The sequence below is a fragment of the Callithrix jacchus genome, chromosome 1 (assembly GCF_049354715.1).
Source record: "Callithrix jacchus isolate 240 chromosome 1, calJac240_pri, whole genome shotgun sequence".
Taxonomy (NCBI): Eukaryota; Metazoa; Chordata; class Mammalia; order Primates; family Cebidae; genus Callithrix; species Callithrix jacchus.
In genome coordinates this window covers 143800935-143821735 of record NC_133502.1, presented here as the reverse complement: position 1 = coordinate 143821735, position 20801 = coordinate 143800935, and the positions used below count along the sequence as shown (strand labels likewise).

General features: G+C 49.7%; 1 protein-coding gene across 1 annotated transcript in view; it reads left to right on the top strand.

Moving 5' to 3' along the window:
• Nucleotides 1–7421, top strand: part of PAX5 (paired box 5) — a 185314-nt gene extending 177893 nt beyond the window's left edge. Inside the window, exon 10 of the mRNA XM_008999523.5 lies at nucleotides 475–7421. Coding sequence (XP_008997771.1) covers nucleotides 475–551 — 77 coding nt within the window. The 3' untranslated portion in view covers nucleotides 552–7421. The remainder of the gene's footprint in view (nucleotides 1–474) is intronic.
• Nucleotides 7422–20801: the final 13380 nt, after the last annotated feature.

Here is a 20801-nt window from a genome sequence, read left to right as displayed (position 1 = left end):
AGATCACAGAGCACCTGCAGGCCAAACAAAGGGAATGCTTTTCATGGGTTTATCTTCTAGGTCAGGGGTTGGCAAATGATTTCTGTAAAGAGCCAGAGAGTAAATATTTTAGGGTTTGCAGGCCATAGTGTCTCTGTTGCAACTACCCAACTCTGCTGTAATAGCAGGAAAGCAGTGATGGGCAGTGCCCAAATGCATAGGCAAGACTGTGTTCCAGTATCATGTTATGCGGAGCTGGGAGGGTTGGACCCAAGGGCCCAGGCTCCGGACCCCAGCTCTAGATGGGGAGGAGCCTCAAAGAGCAGGCTGTGGCCCTGATGGGACTTGTCATTTGGGGAACAGACTGGGACAGAGATCTTGGTGAGAGGGAATGGTGGCCTGGACTGGGTTAGGGGAAGAAAGGACAGCAGTGGAGGAGACTGGTGGAAAGGGGACCCCAGATCTGACCTCAGTGCTCTCTCCCGTCTCTTCCAGGCTCCCCCTACTATTACAGTGCTGCCGCCCGAGGAGCTGCCCCACCTGCAGCTGCCACTGCCTATGACCGTCACTGACCCTTGGAGCCAGGCGGGCACCAAACACTGATGGCACATATCATTGAGGGTGACAGCTGCCCAGCCCTCCTGACGATAGCCAGAGGAACCCATGAGACTGTCCCTCAGCACCCCCACTTGCCTGAAGCACCCCTCTTCCCCTCTTCCTCCAGGGACTCTGGGGCCCTAAGGTGGGACCGTTGGAATCTGGATGCTTGTCCATTTCTAAAAGCCAGTCTATGAGATTCTCCCTGTGGCCATTGGGTCTCTGCAAACCAACAGACTGTTGTGCAAATGACCGCAGCCCCAGCCCAGCCTGCCAGTCCCCCGGCTGTCTGACTATCCATCCATCATAACCACCCCAGGCCTGGGAAGGAGAGCTTGCTTTTGTTGCTTCAGCAGCACCCATGTAAATACCTTCTTGCTTTTCTGTGGGCCTGAAGGTCCGACTGAGAAGACTGCTCCACCCATGATGCTTTCTGCACTCTTGGTGTGTCACCGGACAGCTTAGACCTGTGGCAGAGCATCCTCTCTGCCTTGGGCGACCCTGGCAGGTGAGCTCGGAGCTGTCCTTGAGAAGGAGGATGCCCCCCTTGGGCCCCAGCCTCCTGCTCATCCCTCCTTCTTTAATATTGTCATGAGGAGTCTCACTGGCTGGTTGTGCTGCAGGCTCCCCCGGAGGCCCCTCTCCAAGAGGAGCACACTTTGGGGAGATGTCCTGGCTTCCTGCCTCCATTTCTCTGGGCCAATGCAGTACAAGCAGCTCTTTTCTAGATCAAAGAACTCAAAGAAAACTGTCTGGGAGATTCCTCAGCTACTGTTCTGAAGCAGAATGTCATCTGAGGTGTTGCTTGCATTGTGGACTTTGAATGTGAGAGCTGGATGGGATTTGGGAGATCATCTGATCCCAGCCAAGGAGGGGCCTGAGGATCTCCCCATTCCCTCAGCCCTGGAACTGTGCTTTCTGAGGCATGCCCAGGTTCAGGTCACTTTGGACACCTGCCATGGACACTTCACCCACCCTCCAGGACCCCAGCAAGTGGATTCTGGGCAAGCCTGTTCCGGTGATACAGACAACGATTAACACAGAGGACTTTCCCCTGCACCCAGATTACAAACAGCCTACACCCAGGACTTGTGAATGTCCTTTCAGAGCAGACCCTCCCGTCTTCGCAGAGCTTAGCGGGCAGCTGAGCATGGAGGCTGAGGCAGCTGCCTAATTTCGCACAATGCATGCCCACCTGTTGATCTAAGGGGCTGCAAGGGTCAGAGCCATGGCCAAGAGCCATGGGAACTCAGAGAGGGGGCTTGGAGAACTCACGGTGGGCTAGGGTGGTCAGAGGAAGCCAGCTGGGAAGATGCGGGGGACAGAGGAAGGCCTCCTGGAGGAGGGGCAGGAGAGCATGAGGACTTGCTGTGTGACCTGGGAGTGATTTTGAAATGGAGGTGCCAGGTGCCACCATCTCTTTACCTAGGGCCTCAGTTCCTTGCATAGTCTCTCTTGTCAACTCAGAACAGCCAGGTAGAGCCCTTGTCCAAACCTGGGCTGAATTACAGTGATGAGACAGGGCTTAATCTTCTTATGCAGCAGTGTCCCCCATGTCTGCATGTCACCAAGATGGCAGAGAGCCAGGACAGAGAGAGGCTGGACTTGGGATCAGCAGCCCAGGCAGGTCTTGTCATGGCCACAGGTCTTTGCTGTGGGACCTCAGACAAAATCCTGCACCTCTCTGAGCCTTGGCTGCCTTGGTGCAGCAGGGTCACCTGTAGGGTCACCCCACAGCTCTCTCCTTCCCCTCCTCTCTCCAGGGAGCTGGGGCTGTGACAGGATTATCTGGGCCAAGCTCTCCACTTTTAAGCAAGCAAGCAAAGGGAGGTAGGAACCTGAGTCCCGCTAATATTTGGACCAAGTGGGAAACAAGAACACCTGGAGGGGCGGGAATCAGAAGATCCTGGAAAAAGACCTTCCCTTGTGGGAAACTGAGGCCCAGCTTGGGGAAGGCCAGGACCATGCAGGGAGGCAGAGCAGACTTTCTCTGGCCACCGCTAAGTAGTTTGTTCCCCAAACCCCTCCGCAGGGTGGTGGAACAGAAGAGAAAACTAAGGCTCAGCAGGTGGAGTCCCCAAGCAGTGACTGGTGGGGGCGGGGCTGGGGCTCAGGCTCCTGACTCCCAATCCATGGTGTTCTCAGTCACCCTGGTCTATCTACACCTCCTATTCCAGGGGAGAGTTGACAGTAAGAGCAGTGAGAGAGGGTTCTGGGCCCCATGCCCTAGACAGTCTGTAAGAACTGCCAAGGAAGCCCAATCTCCCAGCCCAGAGATGGAGCCCAGCGGGCTCACAGCAGGCACAGCCACCACTACCACCCCCAGAAGGGCAAAGAAGGGAGTTAGCTGGGGCCAGAGCTCACCTCCAGGAGCCAGGGTGAGCTGGCTGCAGCCTCCACCTGTCAGGTAAGGTAGGAGAAGGTATGTTACTTGGCACCTCCCTCCCTGTCTCCCTCCATTTAGCAGGAGGTGGTGGAGTCAGAGGTCTTCAGCACAGGGATCTTGGGCCTCTGCCCCCTGCCACCCCTCTCTTGGAATGATGTGCACCCACATCTTCAGATCCTCCCCTCCTTATGGTTCCAGGCTGTTGGGAGGAGGTCAGCCTCCCCTGAACCAGCTGCCCAAGGCACACAGCATCCTTCTTCGGCAAAGCCCACCTAGCCTACGGTGGTCCCCTCTCCCCATCCTGTTCCTCTTGTTGCCCTGTAATGAGCTCCCCCATACCTTTCCTCTCTCACCTGAGGCTTTGCTGGTCCTCAGATTGGTTTTGTATTTGTGAGACAACCACTTGATTCCTGGGCTGCCAGGCAGAAGCACAAGCGCACACGGATGCACATGGATGTTCTCACACACGCACGCCTGCTCTCACCAGTTCACAGCTCCCTCGAGGTCCGGCAAGCTGCCCAGGAGCTTGGTGAAGACAGTTCCAAAGGACATAAGCCGTTGAGTAGATGCCAGAGAATTCTGAATGGAAAACACAAGTTCAGGGCCTCACCAGCAGCATGGCAGAAGGCCTGGGGCATTTCTCCATGGGCCTTCTGCTCTGTGTTCTAGCTCTGACTTTTGGAAAATGACATCATGGATTTTATGAAAATTTTTCATACCATTATACTAGCTTCAACCTAGAACAGTTTGATGATATATCAAACCCAACATTCCTTTCCCAAGGCACCTTAGTTAGGGCTAGCCCTTACGTAACTAACATTGTACGGTACTTTGCAATCCTCAACCACCCTGTGGGGCAGAGAGCGTGATGCCTACTTTATAGACAGGGAAACTGACATTTGGGGCTCACATGGCAAGATGGAGGTGAAGTGATTTCTCAGATCTCCAGGCCCCATTCTTTCTCCATGGAGTTGTGCTCCTGTCATGGGAGTGTATGGTTTAAAGACACACCCCCATTCCCTAGAAACACCCCTGACCCATAATAAGGCCAGAAAGAACAGGGACCCAGAGGCTGGCCTGATCTAGGGGCCTGGAGGTTGGTGGCTTTGTTTCCTATGAACATTGAAACCTGCAGAGTCTTTGACCAAATCTACACCAGCGCTTCTGAGGTTTCATCCAGACTCTTTCCCAGCTGTCCCTGAGGCTTGGTGGAGATCAGAGCCAGTTCAAGGCCACACTATAATTTCTGGACATGGGTCCAGCTTAGACATGGGTCCAGCCCTGAATCCAGGCATCCAGGTGCGAGGGTCATGTTCTGTCTCCTCACTTCCCTTTCTTTGCCTTCCCATTTTGGAACAGGCTACAGGCCTGGCTGTGATAGTATGCAGGAGTGCCCAAGCCAGGGCCATTGGGTGTCCACAGCCCCTGGAAACACAGATCACAATCCCAAGTCCCCTTAATGAACTGCTTCCTGGGTGAATGTGGTGGGGTAACCTTGCCACTCAGGCAGGGTACCCAGCAGTATGGTGCAACAGTGCCCGAGATGCCCAGAAGTGTGCCTGCTTCCCTGAGTGGCATTCAAATTGGAAAACTTGTAAAATGTTCTCAAGGCCTAAAGAAAAATGTCCATGGGTCAAATTTGACCCACTGGCCACCAGCCTGTGAGCTCCAGTGCCTATCAGTTCCCCTTTCTTATTCACCTCCTGTCCTATGTTGCAGATCTGGAGGACATGGGAGCCCACAGAGGTGAGAGATGTGCTTCAGGGTGTCCAGCAAGGCAGAGGCAGAAACAGGCACACCCCGAGCCTGCCAATCCCCCAGCTCTCATCTGGGGCTCTTGCAAACCTTGTGCTTCGAAGGTGGAGTTAGGTGCAAGGTCAGAGGCACTTGGGATGGGAGATGGGGGATCTGCTGGGTTTTCGGGGGGGGACAGTGCTGCCTGGACACCTTTCACATGTGCAGGGAAGAACCTCAGAAGTGACCACAGTGCACTGAGGGGTGAAATCCCTTCACCAGAAGTCACACCCCAGAACGACTGCCCTGCCTTGGCAGCCGATGGCTCCTGCCACCCGCTCCTCAAGATATTCAGTCAGAATTGAGCTCCAAGCCAGGGAAGCAAATCTTAAAAACAAACCAGGCCACGCTGACACAGACCTAGAAACACGATGAGTCTGAGATACAGCTTCCTGGGAGGGCGGAGAGAGCAACTCCAGCCCCTGGCCAGGCCAGCCCAGGCAGGCGTGGGTGGATCCCACAGGGCTCTGGGCTAGACCAGCTCCACAGTGCCCCGCTATGATGCCAGTCCTGAAGGCTTGGCCTTGTCACCCATCGAGAGGCTGTGCTGATGGTTCCCAGCCACACACCAGTCCTCCTGGGGAATCTGTTTCCTTCATTCTTTTGGCCTCAGAGAGGTCCGAGGCAAGTCCATTTCTTAAAAGGTAATAAAATGCATTATCGGAAATTTGGACAGTCAGGCCATGACTCCTAGCCCACAGGGTGCCCCTTCTCCCAGCAGCCCCTTCAGCCCCTTGCTCCCTGTTGTCCCCTGTTGCCCCAACCTCAGGGTTCCCTCTTGCATATTCATGAGGGAACCACAGTGCTGATGTGCACTTCCCCACTGTCAGCTGGGCTGCACCTCATGTGGCGCCAGGTCCCCGAGGGGCCTCTGCAGAGGCCAGGCCGTGAGCCCCTTGCCTGCCTGCTCCCCTGATGAGGCAGCAGCTTCTCTGAAATGAGCTGCTGGACAGGAGCAGGCAGGCACCAATCTGTCCTTCCTTTTCTGCTAATTCCTCAGCACTGCGGCACCATTCTTGGGCACCCCAGGATTTAAGGGGACCTCAGAATCATGTCCCTGCCATTCTAGAGTTTCAATCTAAGGGATCCCCTTTAGCTCATCTCCAAGACGGGTAAACATAGCCACCATTCAGCAAGCCCAGAAATTCTTCTTCCCACATCTTAGACCCCTGAGCAACCCAAGGAGAAAATGCAGTTGCTTACCTGTTAATATCTACTGAGGGACAATCAGGAAAGCCTCAAAGGAGTCGTCTCAGGTAGGGTACTTGGCCTGTGGCAGGACAGACAGAGGCAGGAACCCACCCGCCTGTCAGCTTCAGGTGGCTAAAGGGGGCCCAGGGTGGGGGTGACTTGACAGTCATGTACCCCCTCCCTGACTCCTGGCAGGAGGAGGCCATGCCAGCCTCACCTGCTCTGACCCACCCCCGAGTCCCCTGCTGTGACCCTGTGGCTATGGCCGCTGGTCACCCTTGTCCCCAAAATCACCATGCCTGTGGCCATGTCCCTCATCTTTCTCCAAAAGCATCATTAAGAACAAGTGATTTTGGATGTTGGATTTTTGATTTACAAACGGTGCATTTCCCTTGGAGTGGAACAGAAAGGAAACCATTTAATGGCGCCCTTCTTTTCAAGCATGAATACATTTTAATGAAACTATTTTATTGTATTTGAGGAAATAGAGAGTTGAACATTCCAACCAATCAATAGCCAATTAATTGCTATAAAGCTAAAAAGAAAATAAATAAATCCTGAGTCTATTTTAAACACTCTGCAAAAAGTTCAGAGCCTCAGAATCTGGCTTCCCCTCCTAATATGCATGAGCACATACACACACACACACACACACACACACACACACACTCACTCCCCTACACCTCAGACATACTCGAAACTCAGAAACAGCACTGAGTCTCCCCATGCCGATTCTTGCCTGCTCTTGTTGACTTTGGTCAGAGAAGGTGAGCAGACCCGGCAGCAGCCTGTCCCAGGGCTTGGGAAGAGGCAGGCCCATCCCCTGGCCCCAAGCCCCCAGCACAGCATAGGGTCTCCGGCAGTGAGGGCCTGGCATTGCCTGGGCCTCGCTTCTCAGCCCCAGCTCTTGGGCCTCCAGGGTTGGGCTGAGGATGGAGTTTTGGCTCTGGGTTTGCCCTGACTCCTGCTGGAAGATGCTGCCCTGGTTTTTCACCCTCTAGTGGCCTTGAGTATTTTTAGAAATGCAGATTACATTGCAAATGGAACCCCTTGCCAGGAGGACACATGGATTTTGCTTTTGATTCTTTGAGACATTTGACTTTGTCTTAGGGACCGACCTTTCAGCATCAAAGAAATACATATCTACTGTATCCGCCAAAGTTTGTGATGCCTGCATAGACGCTTACTTGTAAAAAAAAAAAAAAAAAAGTACAAAAAAACCAACAACAAAAACCACAATTGAATTGCCTTTGAAAGTGGGAGATGATCTGTCTCCAACAGATTGAAAAAAAAATGCTTCTTAAAAAATGTGTATGTTTTGTATTCTTTTTTTCTAGTAGAAAATAACTGACTTGAAATATTGGTGGTTTTTTTTTCTTAGTGACGTGTGTTGCTTTTGTGTGTAATAATATTTGAATGTAATTACAGCAGTGCCAATTTGCCAAAGATGTTGGACATATTTTTCTTTTTTGGGGAAGGAGGGCAGGGCTAGGGGTGGGATTTGGGAGAACACAGGGGTGGGGTTTTGGTTTAATTTTTTTCACTTTTTTTTCCTTGTCAAACCTGAAATTTGTGGCTTCCTTTTAAGTTAAATGGTTGCAACACTTTTATTTTAGATTAGTTGAAGAAACATGCAATAAGGTTGGCGTAGTTTCAATATCTGTGTGTCTTTTCATGAGTGGCTGTTACTTGTGAAGAATTGATTTTATGTAACCTTTATGTGAGATAATTATTTGTAAATATTTGCCATAATTTTATTGGTTCCTAAAATAAAAGTAATTTTTTAAGTTCAGAAAAAGAATTTGATCCCATTTGTTTTTACTATTTTGAGGATTGCCTTTGACAACTTTGACTGTACCGTAGCGGGTTGTGGGGCGTTTGACGGCTCTCCCGCTTACATTGAGGTCAAAACAAATCCGTGCATGCAGAATGACGTGTTGCAGAATCGGGCTCGGTCCTGGGCAGGGAGCAGCAGCCGTAAAGTCTGCCCTTGAGATGTGCCCAGGCTTGGCAGGTGGAGTCGTGGGTGAGCCTCCACTCTGGATTTGACGCCTAACTGTGATTTAACATCAACTTCTTCAGTTCCCAGTGGTCAATAATTCCCACCTCATTCATTCATTCATTCAGCACATACTGATTGAGCATCTATTCTGTCCCCAGCACTGGGGACACAGAAGTGAACAGGGCCAACAAGGACTCTGCTGCCAGTGGCACAGTCATAGCTCACCTTGCACTCCCGGCTTCAAGCGACCCTCTTGCCTCAGCCTCTCAAGTAGCTAGGACTATAGGTGTTCACCACCAAGCCCAGCTAGTTTTTTAAATAATTTTTTTCCCTATTTACAAACTAACATATTATCAGCTAACTTTTTTTGAAAAGGAGTCTTGCTCTGTCACTAGGCTGGAGTGCAGTGGCTCGATCTCGGCTCACTGCAACCTCTGCCTCCTGAGTTCAAGCAATTCTTCTGCCTCAGCCTCCCACATAGCTGGGACTACAGGCCCGTGCCACTATGTCCAGCTAATTTTCGTATTTTTAGTAGAGACAGGGTTTCACCATATTGGCCAGGCTGGTCTCGATCTGCACACCTTGACCTCCCAAAGTGCTGGGATTACAGGCGTGAGCCACCGTGCCCGACCCAGCTAATTTTTTAAAACTTGAGTTTTGCTATGTTGTCCAGGCTGATTTCGAACTCCTGGCTTTAAGCATTCCTCCTGCCTCAGCACCTCCAAAGTGCTGGAATTACAGGCATGAGCCACTGCCCCCATCCCATATGTGCTTTTCACTTTGATCCAGTCAAGCCTCTTAAACCTAAAATGCCTGAGTGCAGGCAGAACTTAGAAGTCATTCACACCAGGAGACCTCCTCGCCTTTGGGCCCCAAAGCCATAGGCCGTATCCAGTCAAAGCTCAGAGAGCAAGAGTCCGAAATCCTTCCATCCTGTCCTTAAGCCTTTGAAACGGAGCATTTCGGGAGCATAGGAGCCCAGAGGTGGCTTTTCGTCAGGGGGTAGGGCAGCTGCAGACCTGAGTCCTGCCCCTGCCGGGCGATGTCAGTGCGCAAGGACAGGCAGGGACCGCTGCGCCCGTTGGCACAGTGTGTGCAACTCAGTAATTGCCAGAGATGGAGTGGGCGAGTGACCGCGTGGGGGCTGTGGACAGCAACTCATTCATATTTAATAAAGCAGCGCACGGCCTCCATTCATTTCTGCAATGGATGGTGGCGAAGGTGATTCCTGAGGGAGTGAGAGTGAGCCATGGCAGAGTGCTGGCCTGGCGCCTTCCTTCTCTGTGCTCCTGACTTAGAGCACAGACTTCAAAGAGAAGTAGGTGTGTTTTTTAACTGAAATCGGACCCCAAACCTATGAGCACTGGCAAGGTAGGCCAGGCGCTCCATTTCCTGACACCGTGGCTCTTGTCCCCGGTTTTCTGGGGACAGAAGCCTCAGGCCTGCTTTCCCCAGAAATGGGGCACGAGTCTCTGCAGCAAGCAGGGCATGTGCAGCCCCCACATGACAGCAGAGTGGAGGCTGTGGGACAGGCCTCCAGGTATGGAGGTGGAAGTGCCAGCCCTGACCGGCTCAGGCAGCCTCCAGCAGCCCCTCTGCACTCAGGGACAAGCAGGAGCAGAGAGAGAAACCTGAGATCTGCCTGGGAGGTGTTCCTCAAACCCCTCCCCCACACCAGAGCCAGGCCCCTTGCTGGGTGCTGGGGCAGAAGTCTCCCTGGGGGAGTGAGACTGCCACAGGGCAGAAAGATAAAGCATCCCGAGAGCCAGGCTGGGAGTCTCAGCTCCAGCTTTTGGTGGTCAGTTTGCTGATGCAAGCAGTTTCTTCTTCATCTGCGTAGTGGGTGTAAACCTGACACATTTACCTGAAGGGTGTTATGAGAAACAAATGTCATGCACTGTGTGAACGTTTTTCCAAGTGACAAATGGGAGTTTTGCCAGGATGTCTTCTCCACTATAAAGAAGTCAAAATTTTATGCCCCAAGGTCAAACTTTAGTCAGAATCTCCTCCCTACTAGGTGCAGAAGGAGGGTAGAATGCAGAAATGAACCAACCAGGAGCCTGCTCTCTGGGGGCAGGTGATGTGTGTATTTGAATTCCAGGCCTAATATGGTCAGTATCACCTACAGTTGGAGCAGACAGGAAGGTGTGGTCTTAGAGGAGGGATTCCATTCAGTTGTGGGAGGGGTGGCCAGAGAAAGCTTCCTGGAGGAGATGACTTTTGAGCTGAGCTGTGAAGGGCGGGCAGAATTTCAATAGGAAATTTTAGAAAGGGCAGGAAGGGAAGGCATTCTAGGCACAGGTAATAGTGTAAACAAAGCCCCAGGGTGGGAAATTGGATGTGATAGGAGACACTGAACCACTTGCCCCTGAGTTAAGCAGGCACGGTGGCCTTTTCCCAAAGCCTACCTTCTGAGGCTCTGTAGGTGCCACCAGGTCAAAGGTAAGGGGTAGCCTGTGTTCTGGATCAAAGGTGAGGGCTAGCCTGGGCTCATGTCATTTCCTAGCAATGGGGTTGCCCAGGGAGGAGAGGAGGTGGCAAACTCAAGCAGGGGGTGACCATCTTCCTTAGGAGGCAGCAAAGGGGAGCATGTTTCAGATGCTGGTGGGAGCAGGTGGATTTCCAGCCCGGAAGATCCAATAGCTGTGGAGCCTCCTGGCCATAGCTGTGTGGTGATGTGAAGAAGGGGACCCTTCTGGCCGACTGAGCGCTGCTGTGGTCTCCTCAGCACGCTGCCTCAATAACTGTCTCTGGAAGGGACGCCTGCCTGCACAACCCTGATGGAGGCCATCACTGGGAGGCCGGCTCTGCAGGAGACACAGCTGCTATGATTTTAGACCACTGGGGCCATTAGCACCCCAGGTGATCTTAGTGATTTATTTTACCTATGTACATGTCCTGGTTTTTCTTCAGTGGACATGCATTACACACAATTTGAAGATAATTTTAAAAAATTGTCATTGCTCTCTTTGCTTGGTCTTCCCAGCCTATGGTGATGGGGCCTCTGCAAGCTCCACTACAGACCAGCTCTGAGGACATTTAGCAAAGAAGCTGCCTGTGTGAACCTGTCAGGGCTGCATGGCCCAGGGCCAGACACTGGGTGGCTGAAACAACAATTTATTTTCTCCAAATTCTAGAAGTCTAAGATGAAGGTGTCAGGCAGGGCTGGTTACTGCTTAGCCTTCTCTCCGTGTCCTCACACTCTCTTCCCTCTGTATGCGTCTCTGGTCCTAATCTCTTCTTACACAGGCACCAGTCATGCTGGATTAGGGCCCACCCTGAAGACCTCATTTTAACTTCATTACCTCTCAAAGGCCCAATCTCCAAATACAGTCACATTCTAAGGTACTGAGGGTTAGGACTTCAACACATAAATTTGGAGTGACACAATTTAGTCTATAACACTACTTGAGAAGAAAGAGGCCCCCAGATCCAAGAACAATCGCAGCTGGGATCTGCTCTTCACACTTCAACCCCAACTTTGCCTGTGCTATGTCACCTCTACCCAGGGACATCTGCCCCTGTTTGTCCAAGCCAGAGGCTTCTGCCCCTCAGATCTGAACTCCCAAATGTGACCCCCAGGAAGATCATTACTTCATACCATCCATCCAAAGAAATTCCTAGTGAAGCCAAGAGTTTCTTTTAAAATATATAGATAGGCCGGGCGCAGTGGCTCAGGCCTATAATCCTAGCACTTTGGGAGGCCAAGGTGGGTGGATCACGAGGTCAAGAGATCGAGACCATCCTGACCAACATGGTGAAACCCCGTCTCTACTAAAAACATAAAAATTAGCTGGGAGTCCCAGCTACTCGGGAGGCTGAGGCAGGAGAATTGCTTGAACCCAGGAGGCTGAGGTTGCAGTGAGTGGAGATCGTGTCATTGCACTCCAGCTTGGGTAACAAGAGCAAAACTCAGTGTCAAAAAAATATATAGATAGATATATAGATAGATAAAATGAATGGGGTTATAGATGAATGTATTTCAGACTTCTATATGAAATATGACTTTATAAACTTAAAAAGATGGAAAAGTCTCAAAAGACAAGATTAAAATATTTGATCATGTGATTTGCTTTTTTGTTGTTGTTTTATGTATTCAAAAACGTTTAACAAAATACAAAGAAAAAGAAGTTGGAAAATCTAAGAAATGGGAATAGGTGTAATGCCTTGAATACATGAAACATTTGCTTGCAATTTTATGAAAAATCCTACCACCCTCAATAGAGACATGGGTAAAGGTGTGCACAGAACACTCATGAATGAACACAGTGTTCAGCCCCATACGGAAAACACAATTCCACTTCACAAAGATCTTTTTTTTTTTGAGACGGAGTTTCACTCTTGTTACCCAGGCTGGAAGTGCAATGGCGCGATCTCGGCTCACCGCAACCTCCGCCTCCTGGGTTCAGGCAATTCTCCTGCCTCAGCCTCCTGAGTAGCTGGGATTACAGGCACGCACCACCATGCCCAGCTAATTTTTTGTATTTTTAGTAGAGACGGGGTTTCACCATGTTGACCAAGATGGTCTCGATCTGTTGACCTCATGATCCACCCGCCTCGGTCTCCCAAAGTGCTGGGATTACAGGCTTGAGCCACCACTCCCGGCCCACAAAGATCATTTTTAAAAAACACCTACTGCTGGTGAGGGTGAGAGGAAATGAACACCCCTCTACCCTGCCGCTGAGCTGTCTGACAATAAGAGGCCAAGACTGCTGTTACTCTCTAACCCCCAGCCGGGTAGGGTGGCTCATGCCTGTGATCCTAGCTACTCAGGAGGCTAAGGTGAGTGGATGGCTCGAGGCCAGGAGTTTGAGATCAGCCAGGGCAACATAGCAAGACCCTATCTCTAAAAAAAAAAAAAAGAAGAAGAAGAAGAAAGAAAGAAAAAGAAATCTCTAGGTCTAGGTGCTGGCCCCAAGGTCCCTGGAGGGCTGGGACTTGAAAGGCTGGGGTGGGGATCCTGCAGGGGGCCTGACCACCCACAGTGCTGTGGGTTTTACCCTGGGGTTGGCTTTGTGCAGTCACAGAACGACATTTACAGCCCAGGTCAGGTGGGAAACACAGCGTTTCAAGCCCAGTGGTGTCATCTGGAAGGACATGCAAGCAGCAGAGCTTCCCACATTATCCACAAACATGTGTAAATATCGCGACGGCGCGTAATGTAACCAAGAAAATCACTTCCCGTTGTTTCCCCTTCAGTGATATTTTCTGCTTGGCTGAGTTTGCTTAGCACACTGGAAAGGCCAACTCATCAGTTCTTGTTGTTAATCAAGAGCAGTAATTGTCCAAGTTCAAAGCTTCCTGACTTAGACTCTGCTGAATAGGATAACAAGTTCCAAAAATGCTAAGTAGTAGTTTCTATAAATGAGCTTTTTTAATAGGGAAGGCCCCTGAAGAGGGTTTGGAAAGAAAACCTTTCTGTGAAGTGGAATTAAAACATTGTGCAGACTTTATAGAGCATGGCAAATAAACTCCTGAAACTCCTAGAAGTTCTTAATGTGTGAGCAATGTGGATACAGACTCATTTTCTCATTCACAGTGCAAAGCTGTGTACTGGTTAAGGCAACACCAGCTCATTTCAGAAACAGACCCCATAACGTCAACATCTTAACACAGTAAAAACCTGTTTCTCACTCACATGTCAGTCTCATGAGGGAGAGGACCCCCACAAGTCACACCCCATGTTAAATGCAGCATTCCTGGGGCAGGCAGCCTTCCACAAGGTGGCTCAGGGATCCAGGCTCCCTTACTGTTTTGCCTCTGCCATCTTCAACTTCATCTTGTTTGTCTGCATCTGGCCTGCAAAAAGAGAGCACGGAGGATCAGGTGCTGGGTGGTGTTCATGGGCAGGGCTCAAGTGGTAGACATCACTTCCATTCACATTCTAGTGACCAGAACCCAGTCCTGTGGCCCTACCCAACTTCAAGGAGGTTGAGAAATGCAGCCTAGCTCTCTTCTAAGGATAAGGAAGACATGGGCCTGCGGGATAGCTAGCCAAGCAGTATTTTCATGACTCTCGTGAGTTCAAGAATTTCAACCCCAGCTTCGTTCAGTTCTTTTCTCCCATCTCCGGGGCAGTGGAAGGCAGAATTAGCTGAAGCAAAAGAATGGCATGCTTATGCCTGGCCCGGCTCAGCACCCTGCTCCTCACCTTTGTTCTGCTCTTGCTTGAACTCAAGCTGACCCCAGGCTTGGAGAACAAGCACATTCATGGCCTGGAAGAACTGAAGGGAGTCTCTGAACTTGTCATCAGCAGCCCTGCTCTTGGTCTACTCTGGTCTTCTGCCTTGATTCTAAACACAGGACTCTGGGTTGAGTTGTTAGCAAGCATATCTATTAGCATTTACTGAACACTATCTATCTACTAGGCACTGATGCTTAGTGAAATTTTTCCCATTGTCCCAGAATTGCACAGCCAAAGCCAAAGTTGAAAACTGAAATTTCATGGAGCCTCCAATAGTTGGGTCCGGTCCTGCAGTGTGGGGAGGTGACAATTCAGAGAATGAAGTTGACCCCTCAGTTACACCCCCCACTCAACCCACCACCAGCATCACCACACACGTGAAGACTGAGGGAGGATGAGACGGTCAGCTTGAGGCAGATGCAGATTCAGGAGAGAGGCTAGTGGGCAGAGCTGCTGCTTCCTCTCCCCAAAGCCAGGGGACAATGGTTTTAAGAGACTCCCTGGGCAGTTTGGAGATATCTTCAAAAAGAGGAGCCTGAGATTTTGCTTTCTGTATGGACATCTGCTTGGCCAAAAGATTTGGTGGCCTGTCCTTACATTTCTTGAAGCAAGGAAAAGGAGAATGGTAAAGATATGCATACGCCTTGTGAGCTGTGGGACACCGTTGATGAGAGCCACCCCAAAAGCCTCTCCCTGGACTGGGAACATCTGGAAGCTGTGCGGTGGATGGTCTTTGATGAGGGTTGGGAGAAGGAACAGAAGAAACAGAGCCACGTCTCCCACCATCCAGGACCTGCATGCAGGGGTCAAGGAAAGGAGGCACATGGGATAACCAAATGAGAGTAAAGATGGCGGCCAGGCGCGGTGGCTCAAGCCTGTAATCCCAGCACTTTGGGAGGCCGAGGCGGGTCACGAGGTCAAGAGATCGAGACCATCCTGGTCAACATGGTGAAACCCCGTCTCTACTAAAAATACAAAAAATTAGCTGGGCATGGTGGCGCGTGCCTGTAATCCCAGCTACTCGGGAGGCTGAGGCAGGAGAATTGCCTGAACCCAGGAGGCGGAGGTTGCGGTGAGCCGAGATTGCGCCATTGCACTCCAGCCTGGGTAACAAGAGTGAAACTCCTCCTCAAAAAAAAAAAAAAAGGGAGTAAAGATGACACATCCCACAGATGTCATGAAAGCCCCCAGTCAGCTGAGTTTAAATTAACCAAAAGGGAGACGATCCTAGGTAGGCCTGACCTCATCAGGCGATCTCTTTATTTATTTATTTATTTTTTTGAGACGGAGTTTCACTCTTGTTACCCAGGCTGGAGTGCAATGGCGCGATCTCAGCTCACCGCAACCTCTGCCTCCTGGGTTCAGGCAATTCTCCTGCCTCAGCCTCCTGAGTAGCTGGGATTACAGGCACGCGCCACCATGTCCAGCCAATTTTTTGTATTTTTAGTAGAAACGGGGTTTCACCATGTTGACCAGGACGGTCTCGATCTCTTGACCAGGCGGTCCTTTTAAAAGAAGGTCTAGCTCTCTGAGAAACAGATGCCTTCCCTTTGGTCTTGAAGAAGCAGAGGGTCAGGCTGTGGAGGGGACCGCATGGCAGGGATTGATGGGCAGCCCCTTGCTGTCTAACCACAAGGACCCAAGTTCTGTCAACACCCTGGGAATGTGGAAGAGGACCCCAGCCTTAAGTGAGATTGCAGCTCCAGCTGGCACCTTGATGTCAGTCTCGTGAGACCCCAGGGTGAGGACCCAGATAAGTCACACCCCAACTCCTGCCCCACGGAAACTGAAAAAATCAACTTATGTTGTCTTGAGCCACTGAGTTTCTGGTAACTTGTTACGGAGCAGCAGAAAACCAATGCAGCTTTTCCACCAGCTGCTGGAGCCACAGTGAGGGCCAGTCGGCCCCGGGGGATGGCAGAGAACTCTGGTTTAGGATTACGTCTGAGACTGAAATTTCAAAACAAACAGGACAGAATGTGAAATACCACAACGAAACTGTTCTAATAACTGAAAGTTGTTCAAAGGTTCTGAATCTGACCAAGATGTCAATAAAGGTGCCACCACCCTACCAGCAATGTGAGGAGAGTCGTTCCATGTAGCATGACTGGGGGAGAAATTAGCTCATGTCATGTTTACACCCCAAAGAATTATGGCCCCTTCATAAGCGGATTTCACATGCAGTATCTCACTCCTTACAATAACACTATGAGGTACTGACAATTTTTACCATCCTCACTTTTATGGATGTAAAAACTCAGGCTGAAGAGTCCAGCTATCTCACCCCAGGTCACACAGCCGGTAAGCCATGGCCAAGACTTGAAGCCAGGCCATGTGTGCCCAGAATGGAGGGTCCCCAGGAGTTGCTGCTGCCCACTCAGCTCATGAACTCCCAGCAGCTGAACCCTGCAGCAGGTAGCGAAGTCCCAGTGGAGATAGGAGGGCATTTTCTTACCCTTCACAAGAAAGGGCCTGGCTGGTGACACCTCCAGGCAGAGTCCCCAGGGCCCTTCTACCTCATCTCACCTAGGCAGCTCTGAGGCGGCTGGAAGTTGAATCCAGGAAAAACTAAAATTCCAGTGAAAATCATGGATCAACTGGGATGACTTGGAACTGGTGTCAGCGTCTGCATCTTAGAATGAATTGCCGGCTGTCTTCTCCTTCTTTGGGCCAGTAAGCCCTCCTTGATCTCTGCTCCGTGCCAGGGTCTTGGCTAGGCACAGGGACCCCAGGGACAAAGAGGAACAGGCGTGGTCTCTGCCCTCAGGGAGTGCCCCACATGGGGTGGAGGAGCAAATTCACAGCAGTGCAGTAGATCTGTGAGTCTACGAGCAGTATCTTAAGAGGCAGACACTGTGGGACTGCAAGAATGACAGGCTCCCGAGGGACAGGGGTGTGGCACTGGGAACCAGCACCTTTTCTGAGCAGTTAGGGTGTGCTCGCCACAGTCCTGCTAGGAGAGTCTCTATGTTTCCCAGATGAGGAAACGGGTTCAGATGGAGCTGTCTGGGGAGGAGGCGAGCACCCTGTCACTGAGATGCCCAAGCTGGAGCTGAATGTCCATTTGGCAACACTGAGTCCCATCTGACAGAGACTGGACTGAGGCCCCCTATGTGTAAAATAGGTTTTCGTTTATTTTTAAATTTTGGTGTTTAAAAGAAAAGATCACATACACACAGTTAAAAATTTCAAACAAAAAGTAGGCAGTGGGTCTCACCCCCACCGCAATCCTGAGGCTCCCGGATCTCTTTCTCATGACTCCAGTCTCTGTGTATTCTTCCAGAGATAATTTATGCATATGTTATATATGTATATATATATATACACAGAGAGAGAGAGATTGCTGATTTGTGTGCTTATACACATATCTCTTTATTTAAAATATTCTCAGCCATAGACTCTCATTTCTTCATCAAATTTCCTTTTGAGGAAGTCCAACTTTTCCTTGGCAAAGCTGGAAAGAATAGTATTTTTTTCAAACCCATGTTACATATTTATTTTACTGCCTGTAGTAGTCAGAATTGGATCAGCTATGAACGACTGAAAAGTCCAGAACAGCAGTGGCTAAAACAGGACAGATTATGTTCTCTCACATCTGGAGCCTGGAGGCCAGTGATCCATGGCTGCTACAGCAACTTGGCGGAGGGGGCCCACAGGGCCCAGGCTCAGTCATCTGTGGCCCTCCTGAGACTGCACCCCACGGCCCCAAGGCCCAAGACGGCAGTGTTAGGACTGCAGACAGCAGAACAGAAGAGACAGGAAAGAGAACCTGCTGCCTCTTGAGTGAGGTTCCAGGAGGCTGGCACCTGGCACTTCCGCGTGTATGCCACAGACCAGAATCGAAGCCCGAGGCCCCATCTGTCAGCAAGGAAGGCTGGGGAAGCTGATCTCTACTCTGAGTAGCCTTGTTTGTCCAGCTACAAATTCCGTTATTCCGGGAAAAGGAGAGAATGGATATTGGATTGTGAGTAGCAGTTTCTGTTCTATCTCCATTGCCCAGTTGGTCAGAGTAGAGGCATATTTCTTCATTTATTCAACCAATTGTTATTAAATAAATGTTTGTTGGATTAAAGGGAGATGGCAGAAGGAGAGGACTTGTGTAGAGATAACAGAGGACCCAGATCTCCTTCAAAAATTCACAAGGGACCAGCTAAGACCACCACCCTTGAGCCCTAGAGAGAACTGTTGTCATCTTCTGATATAGGTATGAGAGAACTGTTTACTCTCATACCTGTATCAGAAGATCCTCACCCAGGACTCCGTCTTTCCATCTGAACAATGGGATTGGAGACATAAGTTTGAGCCACATGATTTCCAGTCCTTCCATCTCAAAATCTCAATGAGTGTGTAGTTCTAAATGAATCATAGTCAAGGGACCAAGCATTCACCATGAAGACTGAAAGTCAAGGGTGAGAGATCAAAGAGACCAAGGGCCCCTGGAGTTGGCCTTCCCTGTGGTGACCCTCATCCCTCAAGAGGCCATTTGAAGCCCTCAGGCACTTTATTCTGCTGAGCCAAAGGGCTAGGTCTCAGTGAACACCAGCATCCACCAAAGGCTGGGGAGAAACTAAAATACAGCAGACTGCTCAGCAACAGAAGTTTCCAAAGGGGAACTATTAAAAATGGTAAATTGGGGGTTCATAAGGTCCAGACTATGAAGAAGGAGTGTGACTTCTTCAAAGAGAAGCCTGCCTGCCTGATCCATGAGGTGTTTTGAGGAAGAATGATGGCTGAATGAGAATAAAGTGAAAGAGGTTATTATTTAGTCTTTAAATGGCCTTGGAGACTTTCCATGGGAAATCCACTAAAAACAGCATTTTTCAAGAAGTCTTGGGACATTTCCTCATGATTAACACACTGGCCTAGGGAAAGAAAAGCCAAAAGTAGGGGAAAATAGACTCTTCTCTGTACAGAAGACAGTAGCACTGTCTAATTCTCTAGGGACTGGAATTAACTGGTTTTAATTAATATTTGGTAGGTATTGGGGAGAATTTCTTGTGATAAAGAAGTTAAGCCCATCAGAATTAAGGCTCTGGAGGAGGTGTCAGGCTACTTGGAGGTGAATCAGGTGGGCTTCAGTGGGGAAAAGAACTCCAAGCTATGGGCTTGGGCAGGGAGATGTGACAGGTTCAAATGTCCAAGCCCATCGCTTGGAGGGTAGAAGACACAGTCATGAGCCACGTGGACATCAAGGCTGGTTGGGAGCTCCCCAGACACTGAACCTATGCTTTATCAAGGGACTTTTAAAATAGGGAATATGCCCATGGCATATCTGCCTAATCACAGCCCTGGGTATGTGGACACAGTCACAGTGGTACTAAAACGTGGAGAGTGGGAGGCAGCTAAGCCCTGCAGTCCGTGGTTGAGAAGCTTCCTTCAGTCCCAGGCCCGCCAGCAGCTGCTTCTCCTTCTGTGAGGACACTAGGGTTTCTATCCAACTTGCACAGCAATGCTGAGCCTGGCGAGGGTTTTAATTTTCTATCTTGATGAAAAATGTGTGGTTTATACACTGTCGTAGAACAAATAGAATTGGGATTTATGTTTCACAACTTCCACGCTTTCTTTGGGTTTCTTCCATATGTCTTTGACACTCCTATCACATTTCTGACAGTTACAATTTTTTTTTTCTTTCTGTGAAGTTGGGGAGAGGCAGAGAACGTGTTTTTCCCTTTTTCCCATTAAGTCTTGCTTGAAAGTATGTGTGAGCATCATATGAGCCTGTGCCTGTGCCTCTTTTATAGAAAGAATGGTGTATGTGTGTGTGCAGCTTGTGAGGCTACGTGTTTGTGTAGGGGCTGCTGGGCTACATTGTGTGTACATGGACATGCTAAGTATAGCGCAATGTATTGGATGTATGCTTGTGATGTGATGGTGGTGGGTGTGTGTGTGTGTGTGTGTGTGTGTGTGTGTGTACAAAAGAAAAATCAGCCAATTAGATGTGATTCTAATTCAGATGTCATCAATGACCAAATCTTTCTGCTCACAATGTCATGTACGCATGTGTGCAGGGCCTGCCAGCGGTTGGGAAGGGTCAAATTGTTCTCGATGCCTCAAATTCCATGTGCTCTCAATTAATTTCACATGTATGTTTCCATGTGTGGTTTTTTAATTATGTAGATGAAGAAAATGTCTCACTCCCAATTTTTCATCAAGGTGCCTCTTACACCACGCAAGGCAGAGTCTTCCTCACGAAATGTCGTTAAACATGACACCAATCCCAATAGATTGACTAATTCCTTTTTCATTATTACAACAGATTTACAACTTTGGAGTCAGGGTGTTGGGTGTTTTTTTTTTTTCGGCTAGAAAATTCATCTGTATCCTAGAATCAGCTTGTAGCTCAATGTAAATTCAGTGTAGAATTTAGTCAGTTATTAAGTGGATTTAAGTGGCTGAACCCTGGTGTAATCTGACCAGCAATGCATGAAGGAAAGAGTTGGAGGTGTAAAAAATGTCAAATAGCTTTCTCAGATGCATTAAACTATTAATAAAGATAAAACGATCTTTATGTTTGGGGTTTAGAACATCTCTTTTATGATAGCAAGAAGCCACTTTGATTCACGACTCGTTGGTTTCAAGGTCTGGTGTCATTATTCAGAAGGTGTCAGGAAGGAAACGGAGACAAGCTCCTCAGCAGGGGGAGAGGTGAAAAAAAGGAGCTCAGAGTG